This window comes from Mercenaria mercenaria, unplaced genomic scaffold (assembly GCF_021730395.1).
Source record: "Mercenaria mercenaria strain notata unplaced genomic scaffold, MADL_Memer_1 contig_745, whole genome shotgun sequence".
Taxonomy (NCBI): Eukaryota; Metazoa; Mollusca; class Bivalvia; order Venerida; family Veneridae; genus Mercenaria; species Mercenaria mercenaria.
The window spans coordinates 41,867-62,971 of NW_026463643.1; the positions used below are offsets into that span (position 1 = coordinate 41,867).

A 21,105-nucleotide genomic window follows, 5' to 3' on the forward strand; every position below is an offset into this window, starting at 1 on the left:
TTTGAGCTATCACAAAATCGTTTTGAGACATTAAACTGTTGTTTTGAGATATTCCATGTCATTTTGTAATATGATAAATATTTCATATCAAATACATTTAAAGATATCACAAAAAGATAAAGATTTATAGGTATCTATCATTCCATATCTTAGTAATCACTTTCATTTAACGGTATCAGGAATTCAATGTACTGATTTCTTTAATTCAATTAGATTTAGTATGGTGTCCAAAAATGTCACAAAATACGAATGTAAGATATCAAAAAATACCTATATGGACTTTAGATCTATTAAGATCTACTTATTTCATGATAGTATGAATTCAATTCCATCATGTCCTTTGTTCCATTATATTATATCTATAAATGTCTATGAATTTCAAATAATAATATTTTAAAAATACTATTGGATCGATTTCTATATGTATTGTAGATCTAAAGTTAGATTAATGGTATCATTTGAAGAAATTATTGATATAAAACAATAAAAAATATGCTATATTTGGATATTTTAAACGTCAATTAATAATTTGCAAGGGGATAAAAGATACTCTAAATCTTTGTTAGGGGTATACAGATGCACACTTAAGTGCAAGGGCATTTCAGCAATACTTCTAATGATAAGCTATATCAACAAACAAACAATCATATAAGTTTACCCTCATATATTAATCTCTGATTATATACATAAGTTATTATAATAGATACAAGATACTTAATTGTATATCTGGATGTATATGCTACAAATATGGAGAAAAATATGACCGATAATTATGATAACGATTTCAAAATTAAATCGTAATTTCCGATTAGTATCGAAAAGCTTCAAAATTTAAAAAAAAAAAAAAAATAAAAAGCCTTAAATTTCACCAACTTGAAACAGAAAGATGTCCACTTGTAGTAGAATGTATATGCTAAGACCTGATTCAAGTTGTCTAACGCAAATAGATGTCATTGAAAATTGCTCTTTAGAACTATTTTAACAGAACAAAAACTAAATTTGATGGGAATGCCCAACGGCTTTTTTGTCACTTGGAAAAAAGAAACACTTTAAAGGTATTGTTTATGTGAGTGTTTACTAAATAAGTGCAAATGCATTTCAAATATATTTCAAATGTTAAGCAATATAAAAACAATAATCTCTGACTATGTATTATTATAAATAATTATATATAAATCATACTAGAAACTAAATTGTATCTCTGGATATATGCTACAAAAAAAGTCATATCTTTCAGATTGCTATGTACTCTTGTCAAATATCCTAAGTACATACTTTCATACTAGGAATGGGAATATAAAAGGAAACAATAATCTAAATTCAACTCTATTTTTTTGCAATATCAGAATCGTTTTCAAGTACCACTGACGTAGAAAATTCGACATCGCTGTCTAAATCATGGATGCGTAACGTTAAGGGCGAATCTGTTGCATCGATCTTATGTATAATTTATTCCAATTGTTTCATACATGATGGAAAAACTTGTTACGAAACAAAGACATAAAAATATTGGAGGTACGCACATGACATAGAAGAAATGATCCAAGTAGTAAGGAATGTCAATACTAGAGATAAGATTTATTGATTATTTGTTGGTTATTGGCCACAAAACATGAACGGACATTGTTGAGAACGTAATTAGCATGGAATCTGAGAAATAAAGTCATAATTCTATTGTGTTTTTTTAATGTAACACAAGGTGTGGTTTATGACATTTGACTAGTGTATATATTTCTACAAACATGTTTCTATTTATATGATTCAAATGTTATGCTAAACTATTTCCTAGGGAAGACTGAAAAATGTTTTCTCCCTATGTTAGACAGTATTTTCATTAAATAACGAGAGATCCTTATGAAATTTTACAGCTGTAAAAAACCTGTATTCTTGTTCAAAATTACAGTCATGATTATTTCAAATTCACACCTGTAGATTTTATACAATAACACTGATTTTACAGCTGTATATTTCTGTTTACAGCTGTAAAACGACTGTAAAACAGTTCAAATTATGCATATGAGATACAACTGTAAAAAACTAAGAGCTGTAAAAATGTTACAGGTGTGGAGAAAGATGGCATTATTTTAAGGGACGAATGCATGGGTAATTTTAGGATGAATTGTACTTCTCTAGAAAGGGTAGCATTTACTACAAAACTGACAAAATAAACTTTGTCATGAAAACATATGACAATTATGTAATTATTTGTTTTTTAAACTTATCAGCTTTAAATATAGTGTATTAGTAAAAAGTTCATGCATACACTTATATATGTCCTTTTACAACTATAGTACAGAAAAAAACAGTAAATAATTGTGGTTAAAATTCCAATCTCGTAGAAGATGTGGTTTTTCTGTGACCTACAGTTATATACCCCGCCAAAATGAATTAAAGATGGCTGACAATACTCATGTTTCCCTCCAAAAAAGTTACAGCTGTAATTTTGAGACATGACCATTTTACAGCTGTCAACTTTCAACTGTAATTTTTTACAGCTGTAGTTTTGAAAACTGCATGTTTTACACCTGTGAATTTAAATTGTATTTCTGGTCATTTCCCACTTACAGGTCTTTTACAGCTTTAATTTCAAAATACAGGTCTTTACAGACGTTTTACAACTGTAAAACAGTTCCTAATTTCGTACAGGATAACAGAATCTATAATAAATAAGACGTGTTTGTAAAACATGCATGCCCCCTAAGATGACCTCTCGGGCTCAATATGACCTTTGTCCTTTGACAAACTAACTGCAAAACTAATAGTGCTATCTACAAACCAGAGGCAATCACCTTATCTAAAAAGAAAGACGCCTGTATGCAAAAACATTCTCCATTCATCAACAGGAAACCATGACAGACAGACAGACAGATATAAAAACAAACAAACAAACAGAAAATAAAAACTGCTGGAAAAAATGTTTGACTTATTTGCATGCATAGTCTGAAAATCTGAATTGTGTCAAGTACATGATGAAGATGATGAAAACAAATAGATGAAGATCTCCGTAATGTAGATATATTATACCAACTGAAGTCAGCTATTTTATAAACTCAATCATCATGATAAATGTGAAGGGTTCTATGTCAAGTGGTTTTCAAGGTATTGAGCGAAAAGTGTTTTCAAGGCTTTTGCACCCTTTGACTTTGGTCTTTGATACAGGGGTCATTTACTTTATACGCTTAATAATCATATCAGGTTTAAAGGTTCTAGGCCAAGTAGTTCTCATGTTGTTGAGCAGAAACCGTTTTCTAGGTTCAGGCAACAGTGACCTTGGCCTTTGACCTATTAGGCCCCAAAGCATTAGAGTCATTCACATTATAAGTCTAGTCAAACTACCAAATTCGAATGTTCTGGGATCAGTTGTTTCTTCAATTATTGAGAGGAAACCATTTGCTCTACCGAGAAACGTACATACCGACCGACAGACAGACCGACCAACGCGACCGACATGTGCAAAACAATATGCTCCCGTTTCTTCGAAAGGTGTCATAAATAACGGGTTTAAGACAGTCAGTATTAGTATTTGCTTTCTCCTTTCGAGTAAGAAATATACAGATGTGACAAACAACTATTATTTTCTAAAAACTGGTGTTATAACCTGTATTGATGAGCTTATTATCTTAATATGAGAATGAACGGAGTTTACTTTCTGAGCGCTTGCAAAATGGAAAAAAGTTAGTCTCATGCCTGTGCTCGGTGTGTCTGGGGTAATGCACTTTTCATGTACAGACTCAATTTAAGTTTAGTGTCTTCTGAAGGTTTGTTTATCTTAGCGCCGCCATAGGTTTTGCATTTAATCACCAGTCATTTCGAATTCTAATGCCGGCTGGCAATTGTATTTATATCCTTTTGCATGTTTTCTATGCTCTTGTCCATTTTATCTAGTTTCCTTAAACGACTGTCTATACTAGTAAATTTTTCTTCCATATTTTCAATCCTGTTCCAAACAAAATTTTTAAATTCAGAAACTCCAAGTTCGTCCTGTATTGCTGATACGGGTGTGACGATGCTGTTTCCTCTCCCAATAGAACCATCGTCCTTTGCCACATTTAAGTTCCCAACAACCATACCAATGCAAGCAAGCTCCTTACTTACGTTTGTAGTAAATACTAAGGCTCCAGAATCTCCACCATCGGCGAAAAGATCTTTGCCAAAAGGAGGTCTGATTTCAATCTGGTCAAAGAGCGTGTAAGTAAATTCAACATCATTTATAGGGTATCTTTCATTAAATTCAATCTTCCGCACAGCAGCGCCTTCGAACTCTATAAATCCATCTGTTTTGCTGGTTGTTTGTCCAAATTTAACTACTCTTTGACAGTATTGGTAAGGTTTAATTTCTCTTTCAATGCGCCCAGTCTCGTAAAGCATACCTAAAATAGAAAAAATTGCTATACTAAAAGGGCTTTAAAACCTTCCTCTACAAAGATCATTACGTTGACTTTCAGTATTCAGTTTATGTGTGATCTATTTTACACTGGAAAATTGTTTGAATGTCAAATTTCTTGCTACATGTTGCACAGACGATCAAGGTGCTGCAAAGGACATGAAGTTTTCACCCCGATGATTTTATTTGCAACTTTGAAAATGGCTACATGTTTTCGTCACTAGAGCACGTATACGAGGGACATTTGAAAAGTAGTGGCAACAGTGGCGGTCTATCCATACCTCAGTCATTTTCCAAGAAATGACTATGTGAGACCTTCCACCTGACATTACTAACTTTTCCAGGAGCAAAAGCTACCCAGAAAATGCATTTTGGAAGCGCTCTTTAGGTATACTGTTTATACACTTGTATAGAGCACTTCCAACTGTGCTGCGCGTTTCAAGGCGGCACCGCCTTAAGCATGATTTAATTATGGGTTCAACCAAAAGTCACAAGAACGAGATCAGGGCTATACGGTGGATGTGATAAAACCTTAATACGATTCTCCTTGAGGTATTCCTGAACTACGGCTGAACGATGGGCCGGGGCGTTGTCATGTAGCCCCTGTCCTTGGGCGCTTTGCTGTGTAGTGGTCGAGAACAGCAGATAGGACATTTTCTTTGTAAAATATACCAATAGCACTACTGTCTTCAGGGACAGGGACAGGGACTCGAGCCACAATTCCATCGGAGTCAAAGAACAGGGCATACGTAACCCACCTGACGCTTCTGCTCCGCCGAACAATAACGGGCCTCTCGTTATTTTCACCTACCCGCATTTTATTATTTTCTTTATTGTCAGGCTCAAAAAAAGTGCAGCCACGTCTCATCACCTGTAACAATTTCTTTGATACGCTTAGATTTGACGAGCAGGGCGGAAGCTTTTTCTACCCTCTCCCTCTTTTGCTCAGGGGTTAATAAATGCGTTATCCAGCGTGCACAAACCTTACGCAGGTTTAGCTTTTCTTTTAAAATCAGAAAAACCGCTGACGAATTAAGGCCCGACATTTCCCCTGCTCCACTGTGCATCTTGCATCTTTCTCGATTATTACTTTCACAGCATCAATGTCTTTGTCAGACTCAACAGTCAGAGGGGGCCCAGGACGGGCCTCATCTTTGGTGCTTGTTTTCCCATCTTTAAAGAGAGATACCCATCAGGCAATAGTACGGTATGGCAGCGCACTGTCCCCGTACACTTTGTCCAAGTCGGCTTTAATTTCTGTTGCGCCGATGCCAAGCAGTCCGCGTATCTTATAATGCGCCCTCTGCTCTTCGCAAAAATTGCAGCTAGATTCAGCCATTTTGTCAGCCAGTATGGTACACTTCATGTATTTCAACTGCAAATTAGATGTGCTTTTGCACGTGATTTTAGTGTCATTTCCGGTCAGTTGGACAGGAAAATCAATACACTTTCCATTGATATGCCACACTTGTTTGTGCATGTGCAAATGGTGAAAATACTGGATTGTTGCCACTACTTTTCAAATGCTCCTCGTATATGTCGAATTTCAAGAAATAGTTACTTGGCAGATAGCTGAATATGTGCTAAAATGTATCGCGTGCAATGATGCCTATTTTAAAAGTTATGAATTTAACAATTTAACATCAACTGAAACTCATTGACCCTTTGTAGAACCTCATGGATACGTCCAAGATGTATATGGATGTTGCATTCAAAATAATAATCTTATTTTTATTGTTTATGTGCATAAAAACTATTTCATAGTAATGTTTGTATAATTTTATAATGCCCCCTTCTTTTAGCAATAATACCTTCCTTAAACAAGAGCTGTCTCCATAGGATGACACATGCCCCCGATGGCACTTTGAATGAATAGTTATGGCCAATGTTAGAGTTTAGGACCTTTGACCTACGGACCTGGGTCTTGCGCGCGACACGTCGTCTTACTGTGGTACACATCCATGCCCAATATTTTTAAAATCCAAGCATGAATGACAAAGATATGGACCGGACACGCCCATCAATGCACTATGTTGAAATATGACCTTTAACGTCAAAGTGTGACCTTGACCTTTGAGCTACGGACCTGGGTCTTGCGCACGACACGTCGTCTTACTGTGGTACACATTTATGCCAAGTTATTTGAAAATCCATCCATGGATGACAAAGATATGGACCGGACACGAATGCACTATCATGAAAAATGACCTTTAACGTCTAAGTGTGACCTTGACCTTTGAGCTACGGACCTGGGTCTTGCACGCGACATGTCGTCTTACTGTGGTACACATTCATGCCAAGTTATTTGAAAATCCATCCATGGATGACAAAGATATGGACCGGACACGCCCAACTATCATGAAAAATGACCTTTAACGTCTAAGTGTGACCTTGACCTTTGAGCTACGGACCTGGGTCTTTCGCGTGACACGTCGTCTTACTGTGGTACACATTCATGCCAAGTTATTTGAAAATCCATCCATCGATGACAAAGATATGGACCGGACACGAAAATTGCGGACAGACTGACAGACCGACAGACTGACAGACTGACAGACGGTTCAAAAACTATATGCCTCCCTTCGGGGGCATAAAAACGTTAATAACGCCAAATGACGTTTCTGTTTCAGTAATAACTCTACACCGATAAGTAAAATTTATGCACTTCTGTAACATTAACATTATTTTATTAATTACATGCATGCATTTCTAACGTATCAAAAATTTTATTTAAAAGAGTTTAACCTGATCCTTTAGGGAATCTTCCAGAGTCTGGAGGCCTATCTTGTATCTGGAAAACAGCCAGATCAACTCCAGGTTTACTGCCGTTGCCTTGCTTGTAGACTGTTTCCCTTAACGCACCTACACGGTTTCTCGGTCGAATGACTGCTGGTTGGTACACATAGTGGCTGTCATCTTCCCATTTTTTGTTTCCTTCTCTCCTTGTATCGTGAAGTTCATTTTTACTCAAAACAACGTGCGCACATGTAACTCCGCATAAACCATACAGTGGGTGATCTATGAACCCACCCAGTGTTCCAACGCTATTCGAATTAACAGAAGATGTGATCTGGCATCCCATTGGTAGCTTCTTGCAATACCTATCCAAACTACAGTTCTGGAAACTGCCCTCCCTCACATCGACTGGAATGTTTTCTATCAATTTTGGAAGTATGCCTTCAGATAAGGGTATTTTATTTTTTGTATGAACGTATATCACGATACATGGCTGGGGGATAATCTTGTGTTTCTTTGTATCGTAATCCTTTGATCGTATTCCACTCCCGGAAATTACGGACACATATTTGTAACGTTTCATCAGATCCGGAGCGTTCCTATTTATAACGTCTCTCATATGTTTTCTCTTTTCAGGCGTGAGACTATATTTATTGCTTGTGATCTTCTTACTACTCTGAATAGCCATACTTTCTCCAGAACAGTTATTTACTGATCGCATAACAACATCATATTTGATATTCTTTGGACAGCGGATTTCCTCCTTTGTTAACACTACAAATTGTACCTTTCTATCATCTTTAATGTCATAGGCTGGATATACACATAAAATAGATTCTGACTTTGTCTTGATGAAAGCACAGATTTTCTCACATTCAGCAAGTACTTTCTCTTCAATCTCTTCACTGCTTTTGTGCCATAATACATTCAGGTCCTCTTTGCTGAGAAGTCGTGCTGAAAGAAAATCTTATATATTTCATCCACTAAAAATAGACCCGGTTCTTGTTTTACGTACAGTCACTGGTTTTAAGAATGTATGATTTAAGGATATACACAATATTTCATTTCAAAAGATACAGTTGATCACTATTATGGAACGTAACACTTCTGATAATAAACTAAATAAATGAAGGAACTGTAGCTTTCAGAATAATAAAAATTATCAACAAACTTGAAGCATCATTACCAGAAAGCAGTTTTGGTTCATCTTCCATCCGTGTAGAGTAGTTGCTCTACAATGTATAATAGATATCGTTTATTTATGATAAATAATATATAATATATGTTATACCAGTATTATACCAGTTTTTTTGGGGGGGGTTTGGTGTTTTTTGATAAACACGTCCTATGACGATTTACATACATAGCAGATATAAACTTCATTACCTGTAATATTCAACACAAATACAAATTATATACGAATCTAATCACTATTACCAAACAGACTTGCGAATACGCATTAAGAATAAAAAAAAGGTTAGAACTAAAAAACGTAAAAGATATTATAAGATCAAAAGGACCTCGGACATTTTCAGATTGCCTATCCAATTAAGTAAAAACTGACCTAGAGCTAGACTTCTGAAATAGCATGATGAAGATAGTTAAAGATCATTTCTTGATATATTCAGTTTGTAAACAAAAAAAGACTTTGTAGACATTTCCCATTCTCATTTCTATTGAAATATGAACATTAATCATTTTTCCGTTTTAAACATCTTTCCCCCCAGTGACGCAACAAAATATTTCACATGCCTTTGTAAATAATTATTATATACGTATGCAGCAAAAATGGAAGTTGGTCACAGGGGGAAAGTGTTAAAAATTGAAATAAGCCACATACAGTGTGTCAGCATTGAATTCTACATAAAATATTTTGACACTTATTGCGTGTGTTTCTTAAACCTTACATATCTACAGTTTTATCCGTTTTTGTAAATATTTCAAGCATAGAAAACACTATAATAAATCAATAGTGGGCATAGAAAGTAAAGCTTGAAAGCAGACTGATCCGGTAAAGTATGTCTTATGAACTTTTCAATCAGGTATGCTGCCCCTTGACAATCTAAGTCCGTCGATTGAGTGTCATCAGGATTGAGACAACTACGTCTGTCTTAAGTCATGATCCAATCAAGTGGCTTAGACATATACAAATAGATGTATGTGTCTTCAACCTAAACCTGACAAAGAGATATAGACGAAATTCTGTGGGAATAGTGCCACTGTGGTGCAAATGCCTTTTTACCCCTTGTAGGACACAATTATGGCGCACCTAGAATGCATTTTAAGAACAACCTCTGCTTAAATTCAAACCAAAGAACCACTGAATTCAGCATCCTCAACTCTAACAGAACTACACCAGACACCTGAACTGATCATATTGCCTCCAGAACTAACACTGACGCCCCCAGAACTAACACTGACGCCCCAAGAACTGACGCCCCAAGAACTAACACTGACACCCCAGAATTAACACCAATTCACCCACACGTCCGAAACTTATTTCGAAGCCGACCGAAATACTAGTAACGACCTTCAAAGAATATCTACATAAATGTTGATACTAGTTAGCTAGTGAAGTTCTGTTCCATTGATATACTGGACCAGTCGGTATTTTGTTATTACATGTGTTATTATGTTATTATGTTGTTTTATTCTTTTTTGTATTGGAGTAGCAGAAAGCACATTTAAATGTTTGCTAGGCATTAAAAAAAGTACAGGCGAAATGTTCATGACTATGTGGCGTAGCCGCTATTATCAGGCCTGGGCCTACAGATAATTTAGGAAACTGAAAAACTAAACACACCAAAAATGCATATTGAGGGACGTTGAAAAGAGCAAACGATACATGTAGAACGTGCCCAAATGTGCCATAATATGCTAAACCCCAGGCAGACCTGGACCCACATTGGCCTTGGCAGTCCCCTACACCCCTCCGCTACAACTGAAAAGGCCAGCTACGCCAGTGCATGTCAAAACTTTTGAGGCCAGGTACACCACTGAATGTATTCAATATATACCCCTCCCTATAATACCCGGTCAGTTTTGTACATGCATGTGTCAATACAGTATAACAATAGATGTTAAGAAAACAGACAATATGCTATGATCGTTGCAAGTTATCATGTCTTCGCTTTTCAGTTATTTCGAAAAATGTTAATTAAACTGATAATCTGCATTGTAAACGTTACTTATTAATTCAAAACATTTACTTATAAACATGGCTTATTTCACTAAAAATACACATTTTACATTTAAAAAAAATATTACTCTTAGTCATAAACAGTTCTTATTTCAAGGAAACGAAATATGAAATAGAATTATTTTTGTGACAGTTTGATAGGAGTACAACTTATTTATGAGTATTTGAAGCCATTATATAAAGTTATCAGCTATTGAAGTCATGAGATGGCATTGAAATTTGAGCAAAATCCCTAGCATAGTGTCCGATGTCCTTTTCATATCTACAAATATCTCGTCAGATGAATAAGAAGAAACTGAGTGGTTTGCTGCCGCGAAATACAAACTTGTGTATGTGAATGTTTGGAAAGGAAATTTTATTGGCTGACGGAATATGTGTACGAAAAAGGCCGAATCTTGTACAAATTTATTTTCACTTGGTTAGATGCACTAATTGTGTGCTTCAAGCTCCTCTAAGCGCTAATTTCCCCTAAAACATATGGCATTCTTTAAATTAGATTTAGATGCAAGATTTACCTATAGATAGCGTCAGATCTTATGGAAATAGTAAAACAATAACCAGTTTATGTAAACTTCATCTTCATCTTAAACCACAATGAAAAGTTCGAAAAGTCGCAAAATGACCTTCAATGTATTGTGTCTGTGTAACGTTAAACCCAACAAACAAAGCAGGCTCAAACCGTGCGAACACGTATGCTAGGCAGAATTAATTGCCATGCACTGCAAAGAAATAATGACGCGAAAAAAAGAGAAACAACTTTAACTGATTCATCATCCTCTGGAGATGTGACTATGAGTGTAAATGTATATTTCTATCCAAAAATAATACTATTTAGTAAAAGATATATTGATAAATATGTTCGGTTGATTTAGGACCACACAAATAATATCGAGTGCTCGACATGATCTTTCGATCGCGTCAGCTCAAGAGAATAACGGATTGTACGAAATAGTCATCCACGAAAAGTTATGGAAAGCTGTCTTCTGATGTTGATATAGCACTTTATACTGTACATATATCAGTGTATGACGTGCCTCTACTTGTATGTGCAGTGCTTATTCATGTATATGATGCGCTTAACACTGTATATGGGGTGCTTTCATCAGTATGTGCAGTGTTTTTAACTTTATATGCGGTCCTTTCTGTTGTATATGCAATGCTTTCATCTGATTGTGCGGTGTATTTAATTTTGTATGCGATCGTTTCAACTGTTTATGTGGTGCTTTCAACTTTTTATGCGTCGCCTTTATCTGTAAATGCTGTGCATTTAACTATCAATGTATACTGCTATATGCGGATTTAACTGTATACGGGATGCTCTTATCTGTATAATTATACGGTGATTTTCACTTTATATTATTTGCTTTTGACTTTAAATGCGATGCTTTAAACTACATATGCTGTGCTTTTAACTTTATTTGATATGCTTTCTACTGTATACGTGGTACTTGCAACTGTACATTGATTAGTTTTGCATTTGCATGCGGTGGTTTTAGCTGCACATGCGCTCATTACAGCTTTTAATGTGGTGCTTTCTAATGTGTATGCGGTGCTTTTAACGGTATATGCGGTTGTTTCACCTTTCGTTGGTCGTCTTTTCATTATGTGTAGTGGTTCGATTTTCATATTTGTTACTTTCAACTTTATTTGCGGTGATTTCAAGTGTATATGCGGTGCAAAATTCAATATGGTTAAACAACATTATGAGATCCAGTTTATTACGAAAAATAACGAGCATCGCCGAAAGCATCTCAGATAGGATTTCATACAATGGTACTTTTTATCTATAAACACGTGTCAACAATGTCTTTAAGTTGGTAGAAAATGCAAAGAAACAATAGGAAATTAAACAACATATGGCTTATTTTCGTATTTAGGGTTATTTTCGTTAGCGATTTTGACGCACACATCATAAATATTTGCTGTTCATTTCGTTATTATTGGTACAAAATCAATTATTTTCATATAAAAGTATGTGCAAACATGTTCTTTAAAGTAACAGAAAATACAGTTTTAAAAAATGCAAAAAAGAATATAGAGCTTATTTTCGCATATATAAAGTTATTTTCGTTAAACCGATTTTGACGCGTGTTAATTAAAATCACTCATTATTTCCTAATTGTTGGACTAAACTCATTCATTTTTGCTTTATAAGTGTCTACCATCGTATCTGTATAATGATATAAAATACATTTAAATTAGATAAAAAAAAAAAAAAATATGGCTTATTTTCGTAAAAACAAGAAGGCCATGATGGCCCTATATCGCTCATCAGATTTGATCTGGCCTACTGACCAAGTTTTTTATCCCACATGACCCAGTTTCAAATTTGACCTAGAGATTATCAAGACAAACATTCTGACCAAGTTTTATAAATATAGGGTCACAACTGTGACCTCTAGAATATTAACATTTTTTTCCTTTGATTTGAATGGGTGACCTAGTTTATGACCCAACATAACCCAGATTCGAACCTGACCTAGAGGTCATCAAGGCAAATATTGTGACTAATTCTCATGAGTTTCAAACTTTAACCATGGCCTCTAGAGTGGTAACAAGATTTTCCTTTGATCTAGCCTACTGACCTAGTTTTTAAACCCACTTAATCCAGTTTCAAAGTTGACCTAGAAATCATCAAGACAAATATTCTTACCAAGTTTCATAGAGACTGGATCACAACTGTGGCCTTTAGAATGCTTTTCCTTTGATTTGACAGTGTGACCTAGATTTCGACCCCGCATGACCCAGATTAAAACTTGACCTAAAGATCACCAAGACAAACATTCTGCCTAATTCCCATGAGGTTCAAACTTAAATTGTGGTCTGGCCTAGTGACCTAGTTTTTGACTCCACATGACCCAGTTTCGAATTTGACCTAGAGATCAGCAGGACAAACATTCTGACTAAGTTTCATAAAGACTGAGTCACAACTGTGGCCTCTACAGTGTTCACAAGCTTTTCCTTTGATTTGACCGGATGGCCTAGTTTTTGACTCAAAATAACCCAGATTCAAACCTGACCTAGAGATCACCAAGGCAAACATTCTGACAAAGTTTCATGAAGATTGAGTCACAACTGTGGCCTCTAGCATGTTCACAAGCTTTTCCTTTGGTCTGGCCTACTGACCTAGTTTTTAACCCACATGACCCAGTTTCAGACTTGACCTAGAAATCATCAGGACAAACATTCTGACGAAGTTTCATAACTGTGGCCTCCAGAGTGTTCACAAGGCAAATGTTGACGGACGTCGCACGACGGACGACAGACGCCGGACAATGACAGGTCACAATAACTCACCCTGAGCATTTCGTGCTCTGGTGAGCTAAAAATCTTATTTTTTGCGAAAATAACCTTATTTCCGCACTTTATGCCTACCTTGAACCGGTGTAGAAGAGGCTGAATGCCCTCGAATAATATCTTGTTTCGGATGTTTTTGGCAATATTCGTTACCTTTCGTAATATTCCTATCTCATAATGTAGTTTGCACTTAATGTTATTTGCACCGCATATGAATTTGAAAGCACCGGATATAAATATAATTGTATAGCATATACAATTAAACGAACCGTTAATACAGTTGAAAGCACCACATATTCAATACAATCCGCCAAATATCACCGCATGTGAATTTAAAAGAAATGCACATACAGTTGCAGGTACCTCGTTTACAGATGAAAGTTGAAAACACCGCACATAAAGTAATTCCCATACAAAGTTATAAGCACAGCATATACTATTAAAAGCACCACATTTACAGTTGAAACAACCATATACACAGTTAAAATCACCGCAAATACAGATGGAAGCACCGCCTGTACACTGTTAAACTCTTTATATACAATTCGTAGCTAGTGGATTTTGCTTTTTCCGCGTTACCACCGGCACAAATATTTGCCTTGAGTGGAAAATTGCGAAGATTTTTTCACATTTAGCGGTTGTTGACGAGAGCGAAAAATCGCAATGATTTTATAAAACACCGCAATAAAAGTATCAATAAATGCCCGCGGCGAGTCACGAAGAATAATCTCAGCGGGTCGCGGTGAATTGCGATGAATCGCGGTGAACCATCGACAATCATCGTGAAATCCAGGTAAATTCGGCGCGTTAAATACATACAAACTGTCCACTGCTGTTACATGTATATCTGCGTTATTAGTTTTTCTGCTACATTGCACATGTACATGCACAAATAATATGATTAAAGAACAAATTAATGAAATTAATGTTGATATCATTCCATTAGTTTAATCATTTATCTATAGTATTTATCAAATTACAATTTATTCCTATTTTACATTTCAGGTAAAATTTCAAACTGTACACGTAGTGCTTTTCGTTGCAATTTTGCAATTCTAAAGGTAAATTTCAATTAATTTCTGTAGAGGATAAATGTTTATATTCATTTGAACAATGATCAATCAAACAGAAATATAAGTTACATAGAGCATTTCACATACACTGTCTCATTCATTGTGGAGTATCGAGGTTGAAGACACAAAAATTAACCCGTTTCACACTTGGTAGAAGTGTCACTTTTCATACTGTATATTGCCATCAATATCTTATGTATAGTCAAATATGATACACGTACTTGACACTTGACACTTTTCTATTTCTGTAATGACACAGATGCACAATGTGTTATAATTTATCTGTACAGGTATATTAAGGTATATTAAGTATTTTAGTTTTTACACTGTAGTGTGTGTGTATATCCTTGATGTGATTGTTATACATGCGTATTTTCATATTCGCTATACTACAGATGACTGAAAATGGGCAAAATAACTCATGAAATCAAATTAGAAATTGTTGATTTATATAAGAATGGCGCTAAAGCAACTGGAATCGTGCGCTTTTTCGGTACTAAAGGACATATTGTGTCCCGACAACAAGTAAGTTATTGAATACACCAATATCTGTACGGATATTTTCAACCAAATGAGACTATACCTAAAGTGAAACAGTTCAAAGTCATTTCGAACCGTGATATTGAAATAGTAAATAAGTCGCCGCACATCAATTCAAGTGATCTTCATATGGAAATTAAAAATGATGGAGCACAATTTTCACTTACTATGACGCAGACTTATTCGCGCAGCAGGATGTACGAGTGAAAACCCTAAGTACTCACATATGGTGAAAGATGATAATATTGGCCCGCGTGTTAATTTTGTAAACAACTTATACAGAATAATGACACGATGAACGATATAATATCTACTGACGAAAGTACAGTACAACTCCACATTAATAAAACCACATCGTACAGGCAGGTTGACAGCAGATGCAAACATCTTCCCAAGCCAAAACATCCCCTAAAGGTTCATGTATGGGCCGGTATAAGTAGACGAGGTGCGACCAATATTCTTTTATTTGATGGATTTTTGGAAAGTGAATTTTTCACCGAGTCTTTTTTGGAAGGCACCTTGTTGGATGATTTTATTACAAATGTGTACCCAGACGGTCATCAACTGCAACACGATAACGATCCAAAACACAGATCAAATCTATCCAATGATTTTATGAAGATTCATGGTATCAACTGGAAGGAAAACTGGTGGTCGTCTGGCAAAATATCATTATATTCGAAGAGGGGAGGGGTGGCAATTCTGCCCTGAATTCTAGAATTAATTTAGCTTAAATATTAAACATATAAATCCAGTTATGAACAAACTGTACAAACTAATACTGACGAGCAATGACAGTTTCAGAGAAGTGAAAGAACTGCATTTCATAAACATCTTGAAACCGGAACTCATTAGCGTTTGACTGTGATAGAAATAGCATTTCTTCTTAGTCGGCACGCTCGACGGATAGTTAAAACTAAATTGTGGATTATATTACACTACCTGTATTTTCGATTTATATATGCTTACTCACTAAACTTAAAATTGAGAATACTAATGATCAAAGTTGTTAAAAAAATAATGTTATCAATTGCGTGCAATTTTAATGCAACGTTGCTTTGCTTTTTTAGTTTTTACCTCATTTTATTTACTAAAATACAGTTGTATCTTCAAATTCATTATCTCCCTTTAACTTTTGATGAGACTTTTATATTTGCTTTAATATCACTTTTGTCATAAATAACTAGTGGGTTATTTGAGGAATTCATTCTTTTTACAGTATCCAAAACTGATTTTAAAAACATTATCTCATGTACTTCAATTATTTAAAATTTTAATCCTTAACTTTTATATTAAGCAAAAATGTGTTTAAACAACTTTTATTATCTCCCTTTTTAAATGGTACGGCAGGAGTATTCTTGAGATCCATTTTATATTATTTTCATGAAGTTTGCAGCAACGTCTTTTTACGACGTTTCCCGTATTTTTATTATGACGTTACGTCATTGCATTATTTCAAAATGTAACTGCCTGAAGATATGTACAGTTGAAAGCACCTGCAGTGAAAAAATAAAATATTTGAAAAAAAACTCAAAAGTCTACTGCTGTTTTTTCCTGGAAATTGAACTTTGAATGACTTGAACTTTATAACAAGTATGTTGACCATACTATAACGTTGCGCCAATATGTGTGGTTATGAATGGAAAGGCAACAGGCGATCTACCCAACAAGGTTTTTCAAGAATGATCTGAAGGGCATATTTACATTCACATATATTTATGAACTACTGATATCGGAACCAGTCAAAGCCAGACTCGAAAAATACAATGTGCTAAGTTCTTAAATTTTGACAAGTAGCATCGTTACTACCTTAGCTTGTTCAGTTCTGATGCGTTTCCGTGGCTGCGTTGATTGTGATTCAGTTGTCAGGATAGGACTTTCTGTGTCTTGGGAACGGAATCGCATCTCTTTCTCTGTACCAGAAGTTTGTATGATTGCTTCGTCAACGTCAGACTTTCTGGCCCGTTGCCTTTTGCATGTCCTTCCAAATTTCACCTGCAATGAGTGTCGTGAAAACAAAATCAATCTTATCTTTCGTAGAGAAAATAAATGTGTACTTTTGACTACGACTACAAGAGTGAAACATTTGCAGTATTCATAATGAAGTTTATAAATGCTTTACAAAAGGTTTCTAGATTTTTTGCAATAGTTTATTTATTGCATCTATTTCAGTAACAGACAATATATCATGCATTTTTCAATAGAATATTATACAAAATATTTGCTACTACAAAAGCATTGCTTAAGTATTTTCTTTTTACCTCCAGTCATATATTGCCTTATACATGTCTCAGAATATTTATTTCTGCATTTCTGTCCAGCACATTTTAATTCTATGACCCTTATAGTATAAAGCGCCGGTACATAGTTTATGCTACCGACCAGTCTTTAATTCAACACTAAAGTCAGATTTTGTATATGAAACTATATCACTGATATCAAATGTAATAAAACACTTATTGAATGACCATCGGTCTTTCGGACCTTGGGCAATAGTTTTTATACTGACCCTAGGGTAATAGTTTTTACTTTCGACCTACAAAATATTCATAAAGTAGTTACATGAATACGTAATAAATACACCGAATGGTCGTGAAACATTAAGGTGAAATGCGACTAAGTTGAAGCTATATGGTTCCTTTTCGATATTTTATTTTTCTATGAAATATAGCATATTCCTCATTTAATGCGTATTTCATATTTCTGATATTTCTGTATCTTTTGTCTCTGCAAGCCTACTAACATCTATTTTTCATGAACCATGATTTCACGTCTGTCAGACTGTTTTCGTTAATTGTTTTTTACGAGAAAATAACACGAAATCAAAAGGCTATGACATCTTTTCATTTATTCCCTAGTTTAAAAAAGTCAAAAAATACAGCAACATTTGTTTATTATATTGATTGTACATGTATAAAAAGTAATTACATGAATACGTAATAAATACACCAAATGGTATATTTTGTGATTAATACAATATGGGTGCACATAAAATGAATAATATGACATTATTGCATTTTCGATATTTTTGAAATTTCACTATGTGTAACGTTGTATGTTATTTAACGACTTATTTAGTACACTTTTTCACTACTATATTACTGCAAGCTGTAAGATAATAGTAATTCTGAAGCTCAGAATTTAATAATATCTGAAAAGATTAAATTCTATATATTAAGTATACATGAAATGATGTATTGACTGCAGCTATGAAATGTCAGGAAGGATTTCATTAAAATATGCATTTATTGTCATGTAATGCCATGCAAAACTCACGAAAAATCATAAGATATAGGACAGCGAAGTGAAATATTTACTTTCGTCGTCATTAGTTCTAATAACTCCTTTACTCCTGATCTGTTTGTTTTCGTCGCACAAGTATTTTACAAGAAAATGCGAAATTTGATTCGTCCGTTGACGAAGTGCCGTTATAAGTTACCTTTTAATTCCAGCATAAATTAAAAACTTTTAACACAATATCACAACTCTGTGTAACAATGACGTTTTCCAAGTCTTTAACTTTCACGTGTACGTAATGTTTGGCTAGTAACACATTTTATTGGTTAACGAACTGACCAGTGGAAATCTTAAAACATGGCATGAAACACTCAAATCAGTATTCAAATATAATTAAATAAATATCTTGGAATCAAAACAAATCGGCATCATTGAACTTAGGGCAATTATCGATCACAATATGTTGATGAAAGAAAACAAATTTTCAATGCGTGGTGTATTTTTCGCACCTCAGCCATCAACATAAATTACTTCAGCATCAATAGTGTTAAATTAAATATTGTGACAATATTACACAAAACCAAAATCATCTGGTTTAAGTGAATTAACTAATTATAGTATATATATTATACGAGTTCAGTGAAATTTCATAACGCCAGAGTTTTAAAAACAATGTCAATCTTATCGTACATTTATGAAATTATATAATTTAATGGAAATAACACTTGAAATAGAATAGTTAGAAGAAACAAATGCTTGAAAAGTATAAATACTATTTACTTTCATCCGATTTTAATGAATTAACAAATTATTCAGTATATTATATATATATTATACGAGTTCACTGACATAATGATATTAAATTTCATAACGCTGATGTTTTAAAAACAATGTCAATCTTTTCGTGCATTTATGAAATTATATAATTTAATGGAAATACTGAGTTACCATTGTTATTCTACATGTCGTTATTCTTATTGTATGTTCGATATTCTTATTGTAAAAGACGTTATTGTTGTTGTATTTCATTATTGTTTTTGTAAGCTTGATATTCTTATTGTATGTGCGATTTTCCGCGATATAAATAGCACAGCGACGCTATACAAATACAATCACATAACATAAAATAAGAATGACACGTTTTGTAAATAGAATCGTCATATATTGAACAACAATGGTGACTTTTACCATAAGAATATCGAACATACAATAAGAATAACGATATATACAATAACAATGGTAATACTTAGAATATTAATGACACGACATTGAATAACAATATCAAAGATACAATAAGAATAACGAAATATAGAATAACAATAATGACGTTTACCATCAGAATATCGAACATACAGTAAGAATAACGACAAATAGAATAACAATGGTAAGACTTAGAATATGAATAACACGACATTGAATAACAATATCAAAGATACAATAAGAATAACGAAATATAGAATAACAATAATGACTTTTAGAATATGAATGACAAGACTTTGAATAACAATAACAAACATACAATAATAATAACATACATATATAATTTAGCAACGTTTGACATGCCATACTTGACATTTCTTCAAAGAAAATTTGTTTCTTTTCAAGTGATTGTGTTCTTTTTAGTCTGTCATTCTGAATGCATATACAATTGTTGTCTGATTACCTGGTAATTGTTTTCGCATCCGTTGGTGCAGGTCAGCTCGTACCCAAGTCAAAACGTACCTGTTTTTATTTCTTTTTATCTTCATGATATATATATCATTATAAAAATGTTAAAATATCATTGACATAAGTTTCAGAAACTATTTCGATAAAAAAAACTGAATTGCAGCTAGATTACAATAAAATACAAGCAAATCTCGATTAGTTCTAAGAGTCAGTTACACTTTGTAAATCATATCAGCAAGATGTTAGAGATATGAAACAAAAATCAAAATAGCGCTTTGCGAATAAAATATTATATAACTGGTGGAATATTCAAGTTAAACCAAATGGGACTTTGCCTTGAGTATTTGCGTGAAGTATAATTATAATAGAAATAAACATTCTATCGGTATTATCTTTTCTAGTCTTTATCACTTCTATTTGACGATCATCAGCCATTTGGGGATTTATTTCATTACAGATCTTATCTTACTTCCATGTTGATGTCGAACTACGGAATAAGCTGAATTAATCTTTTACCTTATCGTTACTTTTTGAGCTGCCTAGAGATATCCCCTCCAGTTTACTCGGTGGCATCTTCAAAGGCTCTGGTGGTATTTCATCTTGTATGACAGAGTAATCTTAAACTTGAAAAAAGAACGAAAATAAAATATATATTAATGTATAAAAAGTGAAAAAACTAGGTCGGACTGATCGATTTTCTTTGTTTTTGCTTGAGTTAGAGTTACGCCGACACAATTTAGGTCAAATTGCGATTTTTCCGGGAGACCCCCAGATAACCCTCCGGTCATGGTTGCAGGTATGAAACTGAAATTGAAACTCAACTGATCAATTTGATTAAACGCCTATTTCTGTACAAAGACATATTCAATGGCGTTGTACATTTAATTTAACAAGCCTTAAAAATATAAAGGATGAAATGTAAAAAATCCCAAAAATACAAAAACTAACACCTGCTGTTTTCGCATTTAAAA

General features: G+C 34.2%; 1 protein-coding gene across 1 annotated transcript; it reads right to left on the bottom strand.

The window, feature by feature from the left end:
- Window positions 1-377: 377 nt before the first annotated feature.
- Window positions 378-20,751, bottom strand: LOC123530120 (uncharacterized). Its single transcript, XM_053536098.1, has 5 exons — window positions 20,651-20,751; window positions 17,039-17,224; window positions 8,307-8,352; window positions 7,130-8,074; window positions 378-4,370 (listed from the first exon to the last, which is right to left on the bottom strand). Exons 1-5 carry the CDS (start codon window positions 20,705-20,707, stop codon window positions 3,817-3,819), a joined length of 1,788 nt encoding a protein of 595 aa, XP_053392073.1. The 5' UTR covers window positions 20,708-20,751; the 3' UTR covers window positions 378-3,816.
- Window positions 20,752-21,105: the final 354 nt, after the last annotated feature.